The sequence below is a fragment of the Haliotis asinina genome, chromosome 14 (assembly GCF_037392515.1).
Source record: "Haliotis asinina isolate JCU_RB_2024 chromosome 14, JCU_Hal_asi_v2, whole genome shotgun sequence".
NCBI classification, from domain to species: domain Eukaryota; kingdom Metazoa; phylum Mollusca; class Gastropoda; order Lepetellida; family Haliotidae; genus Haliotis; species Haliotis asinina.
The window spans coordinates 23473563-23492462 of NC_090293.1; the positions used below are offsets into that span (position 1 = coordinate 23473563).

Here is an 18900-nt window from a genome sequence, read left to right on the forward strand (position 1 = left end):
TTGATTGCAGTCATCTCCCTGAACGCCTACTTGATTTGCTCAAGTCTTTAATGGCTTGCTTATCGAGCTGAATTCTCGAAACAAGCCTTAGGTCAAAATGATTCTCCCATTCCTTTGGAGACGTTCATTGGACAAAACATGATATCCAGAGTCTTACCAGAAGGATCATGTCGGATAACAGAGCCTGACACACTTGTTCCTCTCAGGGTTTGGTCAGTGTGGAGGCTCTTCGTGTTTACGTTTGCACATATTCATTTATCCGATGATCCTCTGGTGATGCATGGCAAGACTCATGAGGACAACAAAGGATTTCACAGCAGAACTCCAGCCAAGACACATGGTAGTGTTCTTAAAACCAGTCAATTTAGTTACATCGTTGAATTTCCTCTCCCTTTTGACAGCAATGTAATTGGCAAGATTCAGATAAAGCATCTCTAAATATGCTTCAAGGGGGGGTTGAAGTAGAGTAAAATTATTGTCCTCTTGAGGAGGTACGTAAGTCCCAAGGCATTCAAAGGTAATTTAACTTGACCGTCTATTTTAATTGTAGTATCCCTGTCATTTTAATTTTGGCTAAAATTCACTTCATCGCCTGCAGCTGAAGGGATGATATAAATCCAGCTAGGGTCCATGCAGGTAGCAAAAGTACTGTAAGTCCCCATGGTCCCTAGTATGGTGACCTACCGTCAGTTGTTGGCGACCTATATCCTGTATTTATTCTCTGTATCGTCCTCTCTAGTTTAAAAGTTTTAGATTTCATGACTAGTTTTAACATCAATATATCTGTGATAATCTAGTTAGTTTTACTGTCCTTTGTCGACGGATATTTTAAATTGATAACCTTGTTTTCATCGCTATATGGCTGTAAAATTGCCGATGCGATGTAAAACTTTAACTCACTCACTCTCTAAATATGCGGACCTCGCCTCGCTTGCATCCCCAACACACTGTACTATCTGACTTCTCATTGTTCTCGCTTCCCTTGGCTTGGTACCTTCTGGCGTCGGGATCATGAAAGTGTCTTTAGTCTGAAAACTGCTTAGCTCGAAATTTGTTTTAAGTTTGGTTGTTTTTGCATAGCTAAAACTCTGGCTAGGACTGGATCATGAAACTGTCAGCAAAATCTTAGGTGAGGCTTAGCTTAAGGGCACCCGTGGCGAGCCACCTCCTCGTGGCGGGTGCTGGGTAACGCCAAGAGCTCGCCGACACCCCCGTAGTGGACCCGGGGCGATATTTGGTCCACCAACCCGTTTGCCGTGGGTTGCGGCCCTGTGTCGGTGGAGGAGGGGATCCTGGTGGTTGAGGGCAATGGGAGCAGGATCAGTGTTCCTATTGCTCAACACACCACTTTGGCCCTTACTTCACCTAGACGGGTGGTAGAACTGGCCCAGTTCTATCAATCGGCTGGTCACGCCAAGCCCTGAGCTACAACTATTTCATGCTCAAAATTTATGAAACTGGTAATTTGATTTTTCATGCTTGGCTCTTTGGAGATTGTAATTTGAAATTCATCATTTTATATATGTTTTTGCCTAGAGTCGTATGCCCAGAAGGCGGTGGCTCATGGGCCAATCTGGTGGAAATATTAATCCTTTGATTTTTCTACTGGATTATATCATCCGGGTATCCTTGGTGCTGCAAGCTGGAGGCCCGCTTGTTTTTAGCATTGCCCTTGTGATACTCCGTGGTGGGTGGGGAGCTCGGATGATGAACCGTTTAAAACCAACTATGGCTTACGAAACCCCCATTAAAGAAGCAAAACGTCCACTAGACCCTGATGAAGATGATAATGAACACAGACCGACCCAATCAATTGACTACTGGCCACGCTTTATAGTGATCGAGACTCATGATAAGACACCACTAAAGTTGAACCCGTTTGCAGTATCGAAGGCTATTCAAGGCATTGCGGGTGATGTCAAAAATATTAGACGCTTGCGCTCAGGAGCTCTTCTCATTGAATGTAGTAAACGACAGCAAGCTACAAACCTGATGACAACTGAAATGTTGGTAGGAATTCCCGTATCAGTCTCAGCTCACAGGACGCTCAACACTAGCAAAGGCATAATTCGAGATCGTGATCAGTTGTTTGCGGACATGACGGAATTAGATATTGGGACAGAGATGAAAGATCAAGGTGTCATGCATGTCAAAAGGTTTACAACCCGGAAAAATAAAGAAACTGTTCCAACAAACACATATTTGTTTTCTTTTTCCTCGCCAACTGCTCCAAAATCTGTGAAAGCTGGATACTGTAACATCGCTGTTGATACCTATGTTCCTAACCCATTAAGGTGTTTTAAGTGCCAGAAATTTGGACATGGAGTGAATAGTTGTACATTGTCTGTCACGTGTGCTCACTGTGGTGAGCAGACACCTACAACAGAAGATTGTACCAACAACTTTGAGAAATGCGTTAACTGCGCCGGAAGTCACTCGTCTTTCTCAAAAGACTGTCCAGTTTGGAAGCGGAACTTGGAAATCAACAAAATCAAATATACTCAAAACATTAGCTTTGCAGATGCAAAAAAACTTGTCCAAAGATCAGACTTATCAGAAACTTATGCTTCTGTTACCAGAACATCGCCTTCGCCAACCGTGAATGTAATCAAGTCTTCTGTTTGCTGTCAAACCAACTTAACATGGATTAATACTGACACTCCTCAGACTCTGCTACCTGAATCATCCACTCAAACGGCAGACGTACTTCCTGAGCCCATGGGTGTTCAGGATGTACCTTGTACACAGGAGAAATTATCTCAGACAAATGCAAAACGGACGTCTCAATCCAATGTGAAAGAAACTGAAAAAAACAAGCTTAAATCCAGATGTGAATCTTCACAAAAGGGTAAAAGTGGAAGAGCCTCAAAAGGGTCTAGTAACAAAATCCAACTTTTTAATAAGTTCGGATCCTTAGAAGATATGGATGTTTCCGAAAACGTCCATTCTAGGGCACATAGCTTGTCGCCCTCCAAAAGAGTGCGGGGTAGATCCCCAATAAATCCCCCCAAAAGATAGTTTATTCCAATAATGTTGTACAGTGGAACTGCAGAGGAGTGAGGACTAACTTACATGAATTACAGCTATTAGTCCAAGATTTTACACCTTCAGCGATATGTCTCCAGGAGACATATTTAAAACAAACAGATACATTTGACCTTCGTCATTATAATGCATATCATTCTTTTTCACCTCCGGGTGATCGGGCCACTGGCGGATCATCCATTGTAGTCAGACAAAACGTTATTCAAAGCCCTGTTTCACTTAATACTAATATGCAGGCTGTTGCTGTGAGAATTACTTTACATGTAGCGTTTACGCTATGCTCTCTTTACATTTCACCGTCTTCGACGTTTGCCAAAACTGATCTTCAAGCTCTATATGATCAGCTCCCGAAGCCCTGTATTATAATGGGAGACTTAAATGGGCACAACCCACTCTGGGGTAGTGTAACTACAAACACTAAAGGTAAATTGTTGGAGGACTTTTGTTCTGACAATGATTTATGTATTTATAATGATGGTTCCAACACATATTTACACCCCGGTACAGGGACTTATTCTGCTCTTGACTTGTCACTCACAAATTCAGAACTACTAAATGAATTTGAATGGTCAGTCCACGATGACCTCTGTGGAAGTGACCATTTTCCTACTGTACTAAAATCTGTAACTCCAACTGATGTTCCTCCATCATCAAGGCGGAATTTTAAAAAGGCTAACTGGGCTTTATATGAAACACTGTGTGCTGAAAAACTTAAACCTGAACTTTTTATTGACGTTCCTGATGCTATTAAATGCTTTTCTGATGAATTGAACTCTATAGCTGATGAGTGTATACCAAATTCCTCTGCAGTTCCCCATATTCGAAAACCATGGTTCAACGATGAGTGCAAACAAGCTAGGAAGGCAAGGAAAAAAGCAGAACATTATTTCCGTCGCCATCCTATGGTGCATAATTTAAATAAATTTAAAATTTTAAATGCTAAAGCACGGCGTTTTTTTAAACAGAACAAACGCCAATCTTGGCAAAATTATGTATCTAAAATAAACTCTCGGACACCCATGTCCAAGGTGTGGAACATGGTCCAGAAAATTAAAGGTAAAGGTACTAAATCTACTGTCCATCATCTTAAACATGGAGATCAATTGCTTACTGATAAATCAGATATTGCTAATAAACTAGGTGAAACCCTTGCTAAACATTCTTCCTCTTCAAATTATGTACCAAAATTCCAGCAATATCAAAAACAAGAAGAAAAGAAAACTATTAATTTCAATTCTGATAATGGGGAAGATTATAATGAAACGTTTTCTATTCATGAACTCCATACTGCACTTGATCAAGCCCATGATACTGCTACAGGAGCTGATAACATACATTATCAACTCCTGAAACATTTACCAGAATCCTGTCAGGAAACTCTCCTAAATATTTTTGATGGTATTTGGACATCGGGTAACTTTCCTCCTTCATGGCGTGACGCCATAGTAGTACCAATACCTAAACCTGGACGTGATCATACGGATCCATCTAATTATCGTCCAATTTCATTAACTAGCTGTGTAAATAATCGACTTGTTTGGTACTTGGAAACAAATAATCTCATAACAGATATACAGTGTGGTTTCCGCAAAAAAAGAAGTACTGTTGATCACTTAGTGCGTTTAGAATCATTTGTTAAAAATGCACTAATTAATAAACAACATGCTGTGTCTATCTTTTTTGATCTAGAAAAAGCATATGACACAACCTGGAAATATGGTATTTTAAGAGATTTACATGACTTTGGCTTGCGAGGTTGTTTACCTCAATTTATAGCCAACTTTTTAAATGATAGACAGTTTCAAGTTCGAGTGGGTGCTACCCTGTCTGATCATTACACTCAGGATCAGGGTGTTCCACAAGGCAATATTCTGTCTGTCACACTTTTTAGCATAAAGATAAATAGTTTATCAAAAGTTTTAAACGATTCAATAGATGGATCGTTATTTGTGGATGATTTTAATATTTCTTGTCGTGGGAAAAACATGCATACTATTGAACGGCAACTGCAGTTGTGTTTAAACAAAATAAATAAATGGTGTCTTGAAAACGGCTTTAAATTTTCTAAATCCAAAACTATTTGTATACATTTTTGCAGAACATATAAGCCACATAAAGACCCTGAACTATCTCTAGATGGCACTCCCATCAATGTTGTAAAGGAGGCCAAGTTCTTGGGCCTAATCTTTGACTCCCACTTAACATTTCTGCCTCATATTAAGTCCCTTAAAACTAAATGCCTGAAGGCTCTTGACTTGTTGAAAGTTGTTTCCAACTCAAAGTGGGGAGGGGATCAAGCAACCCTCTTACATCTATATCGATCATTCGTGCGTTCGAAACTTGATTATGGTTCCATCGTATATGGTGGAGCCTGCGAAAGCAACCATAAACTTCTTGACTCCGTCCACCATCAAGGCTTAAGACTTTGTCTTGGGTCTTTCAGAACGTCACCTATTGATAGTCTCTACGTTGAGGCCGATGAACCATCTCTTACTCAACGTCGTATAAAACTGTCTTTACAATATATTACTAAATTATATTCTAATGAATCTAACCCTGCCTTTAACTGTGTGTTCAATCCCCTTTATGAGGATTTGTATAACAAAAAGTCTTCTCTTGTTCCACCTCTTGGGCACAGAATTAAACCATTTATTTCTTCTGCCGGTATTGAGCTGGAAAGTATATCGCCTTCCCGTCTTCTTTCTTCTCCTCCTTGGCAACTGGTTAGGCCACAAGTTGACCTAGCATTAACTACATTTAAAAAATCAGAAACTAATGACTTACAATATAAACAAGAATATCATCAATTAAAACATAAATATAGCAATTACAAACCCTTATTTACAGATGGATCCAAAGACGGTGGCGCAGTGGCTTGTGCCACTGTCATTGGATCCAGAACAATATCTTCTAGATTACCCGATAATAGTTCTATTTTTACAGCTGAAGCTAACGCCATATTAACAGCTCTTAAATATATTCAAAGACACCCTAAACGTAAACAATATATAATCTATTCCGATTCTCTTTCTTGCCTTCAGGCTATTAAAAATATTTCTTGTAAACATCCACTTTTAATTGAAATTATTGAATTGTATAATACACTTGCTACTGGCCAATACGACATCGTCTTCTGTTGGTTACCCAGCCACGTGGGCATTTCTGGTAACGGAATGGCCGATCTTGCTGCCAAGGCGGCACTCAACAAATCTGTGACACCACTTCTTATTCCATACACCGATTATAAAGCTACCATTAGATCTTATATCCGTGATCTGATGCAGCAGAAGTGGGACACCCATGGTCCCTAGTATGGTGATCTACCTTCAGTCGTTGGCAATCTATAGCCCGTCTTTATATTGTATTGTCCGAATAGTGATATTAGTTTTAACTTTCCGCACTAGTTTTAATTCCATTTGTGATATTCTAGTTCTTTTACTCTCGTTCGTTGACAGCTTTTTTATATTAGAAATACAGTTCATTTCAGTATTAAATGTTCTCGTCACGACATGGCAGAGATATTAAATATTAACTCACTCGCACTCACTCAAACTGCTTGCCTTCGTCAGCGCTTGAACTACATAACGGCTGCCTGACCGCTCGCCTTGTAACGTTCAGTATAACTGTTTCTTACTCTCAATATCATACTGATATCTTATTTGTGACCCGTTACTTTAGATTTAGCTCAGTTGCATTGTACATGAAACTTCTATTGTGAATCACTGTATCTTTACTCAATACATCTTACTGAATATTATAGACTTGTCAGTGTTATATTTTGCTGGTTCTGATGGGATTTTTTATACCGGCTAACTAATAACCGTAACAAAATATTAAACCTCGTTGACCATCGATCTGTGTTAATGTAATGATCGACGGATAAATATGCGTTGCATTATTCAAGCGTTTGTGTTTGTGCTTGAATTTTTTGTTGATTTTATTACTGTTCTTTCCATCATACATAACACCACTTATAATCGGTTTCTCACGTTTCTCACAGTCATTGTTACATACATCGATTGTTATCGATTGGTTGTGATATGCAAGGTTTGTAAGAGTAATTAGCATGTTTCTGCAACGCTTTACTACACGTGCATATAACAGGGTAATTAGGCTTTGGGCTGACGCATTCCATGCGCAGCGAATGTGACGGTGTTCTACAATTCATTCAGACTTACGTCTCATAAGGATTCACGAATTAATGCAGTAACAACTGAAGACTGCTAGTTTTACATAATGGAGTGAAATACACTTGAGTTATCCTTCATCTCCGTTGATGGAGAGATTGTGTCGTTGGAATGTAACTGACTTCCTCCACATCAATAAACCTTCCCAGTTCCCCTTTTGCCGTATCCCCAAACACGGAAACCCCACTGACTCCATAAATTATTTTGCACCCTATTATAACCCAAATAGGCCCTTGTATTACCTCCACATACTCCACCAGGATGAGGTGCTGTTGGGTAGCCAAGAGGTTAAATTGTTCATTAGTCAAGCTGAAAGTCCTAGATTTCACACTTACGAACCATGTTTGAAGGATACGTATGATTGTCCCTGTGTTGATATTGCTGGAAACGGCGTAAAACCATACTCACACAATCACATGCTGTAAGGGGACCAGCTCCAAATGAATCGACTCAATGACATCGCTTTGGGGTACAGAATAGTTATACAAATACGTTTTAAACACTTGATGAAAACAAAATAACAGATCATCATTTAATTTTCCAAATTCTATTAAATAATTATCATATATGTATTACATAAGTATTAAGTCAGTTCACGATGATTCCTTTTTGGTACTGAATACAGATGTCAGTGGCGCCACATATTGTTTATGTTCTCAAAACAATGACGTGGCCGCAATTACAAAACTGACGATTACAGTTTTTATCTGGGCATCCAGATGTGCAGCACCTTGGATCGGCCCGCACGGAAAAGCGGGCTCGACTGGGGGACGTGTCGGAGGGGGCGCTGTCACACCAACATCGGAGTAATTTGGGTCTGCATCTGAAATGCCAAACACGATGTATTCATATTGTGTTCACCACTTTGTATCTGAAATAGCAAATAGCATGTTTAACTCTCTTCTCACTGTGTTTTTGTATAATGTACAAACGACCTTCTCACAGCTCTGTATCTCAGATATCAAACGTAATGTATCAACACTCTTCTCACTGTTTTGGATCTAATGTATCAAATATACCGGACGAAATACGTATTAGGGATAATAGTCTTTTTATGACTGATATTCTACCAGCATACCAATGAATAAATACATCATTATTCATAATTTAAAAATTTACAAATATACCTGACTATTTTTGTCAAGTATAAAATGTAAACACTGTTCTCATGTGTTTTGTGTACGAAGTGACAAATGCAACATATTGACACAATGTTCTTATTTAGTGTATTTAATAAACTCTGAACACACAAAAATGTCCCTCGTTATCTGATGACGAAAGTGACAGAAAGCAACCTGTCAACCTTCACCTCATTCCATCTATGATATATTTGTATTATGAATAAGAAGAAACTATCATTTTCGATGAAGGCATAGCGGTGAATACGAATTGAATAAATGAACAATGATCTTTAATGCTTTGTTCTTAGGAAACAGTTACGTTAAATTTTATAGAAATGCGGTGAACACGTGCATTGCAAAAATAGTGAAACTTGAACACTTTATTTTTCGGAAATTTGTATTTTTGCAGATTGATGTAATATGAAAAGAAAGACATTTGAATACCTTCTTTTAGAAAACTGTTGTATTTTATAGACATGCAGATACATATTTCGAAAACAACAGAATTATTATTCAGACTCAATTGGTCCTCCAGACTAAGACTATAGCATTCAACGCACATGTATCATTTCCAGAGCTTTAATCTTAGAATTTGTGGATTTTTGAAAAAATAATGGCTACAATTGCTAGCCTCTGAAGGGGTGTTGTAAATCCAGGTAGGGTCCATGCAGGTAGCAAATGTACTGTGCGTTCTGTTGGTGGCAGTGGCCAGCCTGTTTTTATATTTCAATGTCTATAGATTCACATAATTTTTATTCATTTGTATGTTCATAATTGATATTCTAGTTGTTTTTATTGTCATTCTTTGACAGGCATTTTATTATTTACCTGTTCGGAGCGGTGTCAACATAAGCAGTAATGTGTGTTCACTTTCATGAATACAATATGTTTAAGGCATATTTACATGCATATATGGTGAACTTGTCTTAGTCACTATATGGCTGAAATACTGAAAATGTGACTGTAAGTCATCACTAACTCACTCGCTCGTTCACTCCTAAACAGATGTACTTTTGAGACTTGCAGAATCGTGTATTACGAAAATCATGAAAATTTAGCAACCGTACTACAAACACAATGAAATTTGACTATAAATTGTATTACTAGGCATGCAGATACAATTACTTCGGAAACAATGGAATGTAAATACCTCATTTTGTTCTGACACAGTTGTATCGTTTAGACTTGTGGATACAATTGTGGTATGTCCCAGCAAACATTAATAATGCATGCATTCGTTTCACCAGCGTGTTTCACCAGCGTGCGTGAATAATGGATAATTAAACACTTACATGGGCATACATTACATAGGTTTGGACAAAAGACTTGGGCCAGGGGATTACTATCGCAGGCAGCTTCAGGAAAGATCTCTTTGGTACAGAAAACTGGCTCTTTGACGTCATTACAGGACACTGGGAATAAACAAGCAATGTGTGCATCAAGTGTAGGTGAATTTCTAAGGTATCAGTATCGGACATGCAAATTATCGTTTTAAAATATGAACGAAGCTCTGATATAATGGATCGTGAACTTTAGAGACTTCCTATATGCGTCTCGCAGGCTATTACCTCTAATACATGATACCTAGTACAATCTGTTGGCGTCAAATTACCGATGATAATGATTACTAATGGGGACATTAAAATCATAACTGCCATAGCTTACACAGCTAGATCTCAAGATGTTACGATCATCATGCGGAACACACACATTAGGATACCACATATTGCTTAATGGAGGCTTTCATTCAGATTTCACTTATATACCGAGGTTAATTATGCAGGATATTTCTTTTCAATCATTAGTATTCTCTAATATCAGAGGTCACCATCATAATACTTACAAGAGCATCCTGGTTGTTGATAGAAGTCCGTTTTGCAGGAACATGTGCATGTGGATGGATTTAAAATCCCATCATTTTCACAATACTTGTCGCCACAGTCTGGAATGAAGATCACGGTTGTTCTTCGTAAGAAATTGTCAACATGGCATACAGGATTAGACAATAAAGCGAATGGTTGAATATATATTTACCAGCAGTTCTACGAACATATTTCAAAAAGTGCATACCATACTTATTAAAAGCTTAAGCTTCTTTTCATTATTGTGGCCTTTGTTCTGATAAAATCGAAGGCGGTGGGATAGCCTTGTTTCTAAAAGCGTTTGTGAAGTATGAAGTCAATTTCTTTTGTCCCATGCCGTCAATTTAATAAACTGTGGCACCTCTACTCATTCACGGGTTTCCGTGGTTGGACGTCAGTGAACAGTGTTTGACTACTCCTTAAAACAGGTATATCTAGCGCCATACTAGTCCATGTATGCATTCAGGTCTGGATTGGGCACCATATTTGGACACAGGACCGACTATATTTTCCAATTGCGGTCCCGGAATACCAACGCCACTGCATTACAATGATTCTATACGGTCGGATGTGCGCTTTTTGTAGCACTGTCACCCGAGCCGGTAGCGATCTTCCTTCAGTTCTAATCTGTTGCCGTCTTTTATACTGTATATGTTTTGCATTATATAGTGATAGATTTTAGTATGACATGCTGGTGTTAAAACAAATCTGTGATAGTCTGGTGTTTTCTGGTCCACTGACGACAGCTGTTTATGGTGTAGATATATTTTGGTATGATGACACAGAATTGATCCGTGAAGGTCCGGGGTAGAATAGATTTCAGCAACTCATGCTTGCCATAAAAGGCGACTATGCTTGTCGTAAGAGGTGACTAAAGGATTCGGGTGGTCAGACTCGCTGACTTGGTTGACACGTGTCATCGGTTCCCAATTGCGCAGATCGATTCTCAAGTTGCTGATCATTTGATTGTCTGGCCCAGACTCGATTATTTACAGATAGTGTTTCCTCCAGACCACGAAAAGGGCCAAGGCGCCAGAAGAAAACGGCAGGGCGCAGCGCCCTTCTACAACGCTCGGGAGGAAACACTGACAGACAGCCGCCATATAGCTGGAATACTGCTGAGTACGGCGTAAAACTCACTCACTCACTCACTCATTCACTCACTCATTCGATACAGAATTTACTCGCCCACGTAACCTAGAACTTCTTGAATAAAAAATAACTTCGGCTTACCGCAGAGTCCATCGGTACATTTACTGCTGCATGCTCCGCAAGTTGTACCATTAGCGTAGGGTTTACTGTTATCCATGCGTGTGTTGCCGCTGTACAAACACACAAGCACATAATTCTATAACAACTAGTACTTTGCACCCGTGATGATGCAGGTTAGAATTGATCTTCACCAACCCATGCTTCTGGGAGACGACTAATGGGATCGGGTGGTCAGACTCGGAGACACATGTCGTCGGTTCCCAATTGCGTAGATCGATGTTCATGTTGTTGATCACAGGATTGTCGTGTCTATTTACAGACTGGAATATTGCTGAGTGGGGCGTAAACCTAAACTCACTTACTCACTAAAAGCAGATTCTTTTATGCCGCCCCTACTGCATCACGAACTTGAGTAAGTGAATCAGTATGAAAACGTGACAGCAGCTATGGATCATAAATTGAAGTTTAAAGTATTTTCAGTATCTGTAAGAAACTTCTGATAATTCTGCAAGTGTCAAACTAAAATGAAGGAGTTTCAGTAATTCTAAATCAGACTGTAATAGAAACACGGATATCAGACAGTTGTAGATATGAATACTGTATGTTTATCAAGGAAATGTACAGGAATGGCAAGTTATAGGTCAATGATCAAATTTTGATTGTTCAACAGCGACGTTTCAGTACAGAGGCTTGCACCGTTTTCATGCTTTCATCTATATGCCATAATAATATGTATCATTTCGAAATTGTAGAGGATATTGGATTTACAAGATTGATAAGCTGCAAATGGTGAAGTCAAACAGGAGAGAGATGATGAACAGAAAATGATAAAAATATGAGACACTATATTCCATCTCTTTGGAAATGTTTCATCTCTATCGATAAGTATTATATTACTTATGCTCGCAAACTGGAACATCTCCTACTTTTATTCATGGTACATAACTTGTCATTCTTATTACTTACAACTTCTAGAATGCCTCTCAAACAGTTCGTAGAAATGTATTTATTCATTTTGAGAATCTGAGAGAGTTTGTCTCTTACATTATCCTTGCAAATCGATGTTCATTTGGAAACTCGAAAACACTCATCAGGAACTCTAAATAATATATGTTAGGAAATGACATTCTCGATAAGGAAAACATACAGGATTGATTTCTTACCCTGGTCCATAGTTGCAAACATAAACCGATTTCCCGCTACATAGCGCGAAACCACATCCAATCCGTGTCGTCGCTGCCCACACGAGCTGAACAACATGAAAAACCAATGGACTCATTACGTCAACTTTTGACTGTTGGGGACAATTTCACACCCAGATGTCAGTGAAAGAGTAAAAGAGTTGCTTTTGAAATCATAACAGTTCGGCAGACCAGTGTGTGAAAAGCGGCTGCGGTGAAACAGAGCGTTTGGGGTTTTCTGTAGGGTGAAGGTAAAGCTCGAAGAAAAACATAATTGTGACAGACCAAAGGTCATTATAATGACAATAATGGTCATTCATAGAACTCCTATTTCCACACACTTGTGCATGTTCAAAGCAGTGATACATTATTACCCCGGATAACCCTAGCTCTATGTGATGCGCTAGAGGGTTACAGTCACGTGAATTTATCCCACCGAGTACCCATTTGCTGCTGGGTGAACAGAGTCAGGTTTAAAGAAATTCGCATGCCGAAGGTGAGAGCACACATATCTCATGTGCTCCGTTGTGGTGAATGACTGAAATCCTAGAACCACTCTAATCAAGCTGTCATGCTGCCAAGCAGGATCCACCCATCCAAGGACTCTCCGCGCTCAACGTTGCTTAACTTCAAATGATTTGTAACTAAGCTCTATGCACCACCATTATCAGGAAACATTCAACCCAAGACAATATATGGACAAACATCATCAACTGTAAACGACAGATCCTGGTGTCAGAGGTTTCGGTTTGTATGCTGATAACATGTTGAAACTTTTGAAACGTACACACATTTAACAATTCTAACTGATTTAACGCGGTTCTCTCAACTTTCCATTATTTGACTTGTGTTACGTATACTGCTTTATAGATACGAACATATCAACCAAACATGAGAATTTTGGGATTAAGATAGTGACTCTGTTGTTAGAAATGACCATATGATTTCCCATAAATATTCATGATCCCTATTTTTAATGTTTTAGTATGTTTTGCGAACCTGCGTATAGGGCGCTGTTTTATCTGCGTTCGCGCTGCTGCCATATACGAAGTCCTTTCCCGCGTCCACCCAACTGTTGATTGCATCTGTCCAATTCTCAGCACCAGCCACAATGTTTTGACCTAGGCGGAATCGACCTGAAATGTAAATGATGACACTGTTTTTAAACAAAACAATAAAAAGGAAGAATGAAAAACAGGACGCTGTCCTTAGCTAGTACGGCTTAGATGTTTGTACGATTGTCGTAAAAGTGAAATGGCGTTATAACATGTAACCTGTGTAATGAACAATCATGTAAATATAATGCATAACCCGACACGGATGCCACTGACGTAATACATCCTACCCGATTGCGCCTCTACACCTGTGTTCCGTTCATCACCTAAGGAGGTGCCCATAAGAACCTTATTGTCCACAAACACTTTCTTGACATAATTTCCTGCCTCCTTTACCTTGCCTTTGGTGAGGTTATATACAAGTTTCTGAATGAATAAGGTACCGGGAATGGTTCTATGTGATGGTTCGTCCGGGCCTTCCACACAGGCCTCCGCCCACGCTTGTGCAACCATGGCAACTTCAGCATCCCAAGACTAAAATAATAAAAACCTAAATTGCTAAATGCTATCTTTTAGAAAAAAAATAATTATTTCACTAAAACCTGCATGGGCATGAGAAGCGATACATGAGAGGTCATGCAATTTGACAAGTCTCTCTCTCTCTCTCTCTCTCTCTCTCTCTCACACACACACACACACACACACAAACAAACAAAAAGAGATTCAGACGTTCATCAAATTCTGACATAATTGTGCTTATCCCAATAAACCTTTATCAATAATATAACATGATAAAGTCACAATATGGCTGAAATACTGCCGATGTTTATGCAATTTTAAATCTTTCAAGATTTGCAGCATTTTAATTCATGCGTTTTAGTTACGCTGACACTTACATTTACAATCACGAAAGATTATTTGCAGTACAGTTGCTACGTATCTACATCGCAAACAATCAAAGTCTGTAATGGTTGTCCAAATACTGATATATAACAGCCTTATCAATATTAGATGAACATCAACGATCTGACACATGGTAAACTAGTTATAGAATTTCACTTGACCTATACATTTACCAATTTCATCATGTTGTTAGCTGCCGGTGCTACGTTCCGTCTGAACATGTTGTGCTGATCTAATATCTGGCCTATAACTGATGGTGAAATATTCAAATCTGAAAGAGACCAGTTACATATTTACTTGAGACGTCCATTGTAAACGCACAAACAATGGTATTCATTGAACGTTATAAAGGCGATGTGGATGTCATGAAGACATAGAATTATACAGAACGAGTCATATTTGACAAACAGACAGCTGATCATAACAGCTGATTAAGAAATGCGTTTCCATTTAAGCACACTCGCTTTTGTGTTACATTTATGTCGTACTTGAATAATCGTCCTGATTACCGACAGTTGAAATATTGCAGATGTATGTAGATTACTATTTAATCGGAAGCCAATTAAAGGACGCACATGAACAATAAATACCGTAGAATATTACTCGCGTCATTAAAGTATCAACAAATAAAATTGCGTTTCTTACGTTTACACATAAATATTCCAACATTTTACGAATGCTATATCACTCTTTTTAGCATCAAGATCAACAGTTTATCTAAAGTTTTAAACGATTCAATTGATGGATCGTTATTTGTGGATGATTTTAATATTTCTTGTCGTGGTAAAAATATGCATACCATTGAACGGCAATTGCAGTTGTGTTTAAACAGGATTAATAAATGGTGTCTTGAAAACGGCTTTAAATTTTCTAAATCGAAAACTAACTGCATACATTTTTGTCGAAAATACAAACCCCATAAAGACCCTGAACTGTCTCTAGATGGGACGCCCATTAAAGTTGTGAAGGAAGCCAAATTCTTGGGTCTAATCTTTGATTCACACTTAACGTTTTTACCACATATTAAATCACTTAGAAGTAAATGCCTGAAAGCTCTTGACTTGTTGAAAGTGGTTTCAAATTCAAAATGGGGAGGGGATCAAGCTACCCTTCTCCATTTATATCGATCACTCGTTCGTTCTAAACTTGATTATGGCTCCATTGTCTATGGTGGAGCCTGCAAAAGCAGTCTTAAACTTCTTGATCCTGTCCATCACCAAGGTCTAAGACTTTGTCTTGGGTCCTTCAGAACTTCACCTATTGACAGTCTCTACGTTGAGGCCGATGAACCATCTCTTGCACAACGCCGTATCAAATTATCTTTACAATATATCATAAAACTATACTCTAACGAATCCAACCCTGCATATAACTGTGTCTTCAATCCCCTTTATGAGGATTTGTATAGCAAAAAGTCTTCACTTGTTCCACCTCTTGGGCTCAGAATAAAGCCGTTTATTGCTGCTGCTGGTATTGAGCTGAACAATATAGCTCCTTCCCGTCTTCTTTCCTCTCCCCCATGGCAGTTGGTTAGGCCACAGGTTGACCTAACATTAACTACATTTAAAAAATCAGAAACTAATGAATTACAGTATAAACAAGAATATAATCAATTGAAACATACATATAACAATTACAAATCCTTATTTACAGATGGGTCCAAGGACGGTGGTGCAGTTGCTTGTGCTACTGTCATTGGATCCAGAACAATATCTTCTAGATTACCAGATAATAGTTCTATTTTTACAGCAGAAGCTAACGCCATATTAACAGCTCTTAAATATATTCAAAGACACCCTAAACGTAAACAGTATATAATATATTCCGACTCTCTTTCTTGTCTTCAGGCTATTAAAAACATTTCTTGTAAACATCCGCTTTTAATTGAAATTATTGAACTGTATAACACTCTTGCTACTGGCCAATACGACATCGTCTTTTGTTGGTTACCCAGTCACGTAGGTATTTCTGGAAATGTGATGGCCGATCTTGCTGCCAAGGCGGCACTCAACAAATCTGTGACACCACTTTTTCTTCCATATTCAGATTACAAAGCTTGCATTAGAACGTATATCCGTGATCTGATGCAGAAGAAGTGGGACACTCAAGTAGGTATCAATAAATTACATGAAATAAAACCGTATATTGGTTACACCTACTTGGGTTGTCAGTCCAGATTTGAGGAGGTCATCATGCGACGATGTCGTATTGGCCACACAAGATATACACATAAATATTTGCTTAAAGGTGAGGATCCTCCGTTTTGTATCCCGTGTGATGGAAGAATCACAGTCAAGCATATCCTGCTTGACTGTGTCGAGTATTCCATCACAAGGGATCAGTATTTTAATTCACGGACTCTGAAGGATCTTTTTAATAACACAAGCTCTCATTTAATCATTGCATTTTTAAAAGAATTAGATTTATTGTCTGAATTGTAAATAGATAAATATTTTATGATTGGAAGTTTAAATTCAGAACTGTGCTTGTTAGTGGCTGTATCCTCAAAGGGGGTTGAAGTACTGTAAAACTATTGTCCCCCTGAGAGGGTACGTAAGTCCACAAACATTCAAAGTAATTTCAAACTTTCATGTTTTTAATCGTAGCATAAGTGTCTTTTTTATTTGCATGGCTAGGTTTCCCAAATTGCTGCCAGCTGAGGGGATGATGTAAATCCAGCTAGGGTCCATGCAGGTAGCAAAGGTACTGTAAGTCCCCATGGTCCCTAGTATGGTGATCTACCTTCAGTTGTTAGCAATCTATAGCCCATTTTTATCTTGTATTGTCCTGTATAAATACATTGTTTTAGGTATAGTTACTAGTTTTATATTCTCATCTGTGATATTCTAGTTGTTTTACTGTCTCTTGTTGACAGGTTTTTATAATAGATATATATATTTCATTTCAGTATTAAATGTTCTCGTCACGATATGGCTGAGATATTGCCGATGTGACGATAAATATTAACTCACTCACTCACTCACTTACGAATGCTATCCATTACAAATTGAATCAATAAAGACTGTGAAATACTAGGAGGTTGATAGTATGGACAACCATATCTGTCAAGTATATGGGCGATGTTTGTCTGAATGTTACTTGAGTTTGATTATACGTTGAATTACGTTCCGTATTATATCGGCCATGTTGCGACGAGAACTAGTCTGTGTACATGGACATTATAAGTAAAAAAAAATGTTTAAATTTCAAATGGGTTGGGGTTTTCATAATCAAATGTATTCATTTGCATTATTTTTTGCAAATCGAAAACAAATGTAATAGAACACAATTATAAACAATCAATCCGTCCTTCACTTTGCATACTATTTGGTTACAATGTATTATACAGATAATTCTCCCTCACAATGAAAACAGATCTTTCAGATTTATCGCTTCACGATGAGAATCTTAGCATTCAAAAAATCCATACAGTCAAGAAAAAACACGCTTGTTGGTTGAAGCGTCTGCCTCACAGTATATGGTGGATGTATTCAGAAGATACTTGTCAATGGCTAATATGCTGAAAAGCATTTATGTTGATTTAAAGTAAAAATCGTTACGTGTTTGTCAAGAACGAGCAATTTTGTTGTCATAATAGTCCCAAGGGAAGCAACGGCCAATCCACGTCGATGGATTGCCCCGACTGGACTCATTGTGGAACAATACAAGTCGCATACATTATGGAAGTGCTTTGACAGCCCCATATTCTCTCAATCCCATTTCACAGAATACATACATAAGCATAAGTCAATAAGGACAGTTCAAGGACATCGGACGTGCACAAAGCTTTATAACATTATAACACAAACCATACCATGTGTAACTAGTTACGGTGGGGCGGCGAGGTGGCCTTGGATAAAGCGTTCGCTGGGGCAAATGTGTGAAAACCATTCCTTTGTCGTCTGTGTTAAAAGCGACGTAAAACTAAAATTAACAATATTTACCCTTCTGTACTGTGTGGAAGATGGAACCTTCAGAGACACATCTGTGTGTCTTACTTGCTTCTGGTTTTGTTGTTTGGAAGTACAGTTATGCTTCAAAGCACCGGTCCAGATGCTGTGATTACCTCACGACCGTTCCCTAACAGTAATACCAAACTGTCTTCCGTTGCTCATCAGGTTTACACTTTGTCATGTTTGATTCGTACGTTTATGGTCTGTGTAATGAACTGGTAGGTTGGCACACACCATGTCATGTATGTATATGGAGAAAGCTCATCGCCATCGTTTGACTTGACGAAGCCCATCATTCCGAAGCAGCATTTCTATCAGCCTTAGAGGTGGTGCAATAGCCTAATAGTTAAGTGTCCGCTCGTCATAATGAAGACCTTGGTT

At 38.7% G+C, this 18900-nt stretch overlaps 1 protein-coding gene across 1 annotated transcript in view; it reads right to left on the reverse strand.

Moving 5' to 3' along the window:
* Positions 1-6957: 6957 nt before the first annotated feature.
* Positions 6958-18900, reverse strand: part of LOC137262263 (uncharacterized) — a 32823-nt gene continuing 20880 nt past the window's right edge. The window contains exons 12-19 of the mRNA XM_067800070.1: positions 14740-14837; positions 14107-14197; positions 13608-13744; positions 12591-12676; positions 11449-11537; positions 10197-10295; positions 9646-9765; positions 6958-8055 (exon numbers count right to left, since the gene is read on the reverse strand). Of these exons, the coding sequence (XP_067656171.1) occupies positions 7889-8055; positions 9646-9765; positions 10197-10295; positions 11449-11537; positions 12591-12676; positions 13608-13744; positions 14107-14197; positions 14740-14837 (887 nt within the window). The 3' untranslated portion in view covers positions 6958-7888. The remainder of the gene's footprint in view (positions 8056-9645; positions 9766-10196; positions 10296-11448; positions 11538-12590; positions 12677-13607; positions 13745-14106; positions 14198-14739; positions 14838-18900) is intronic.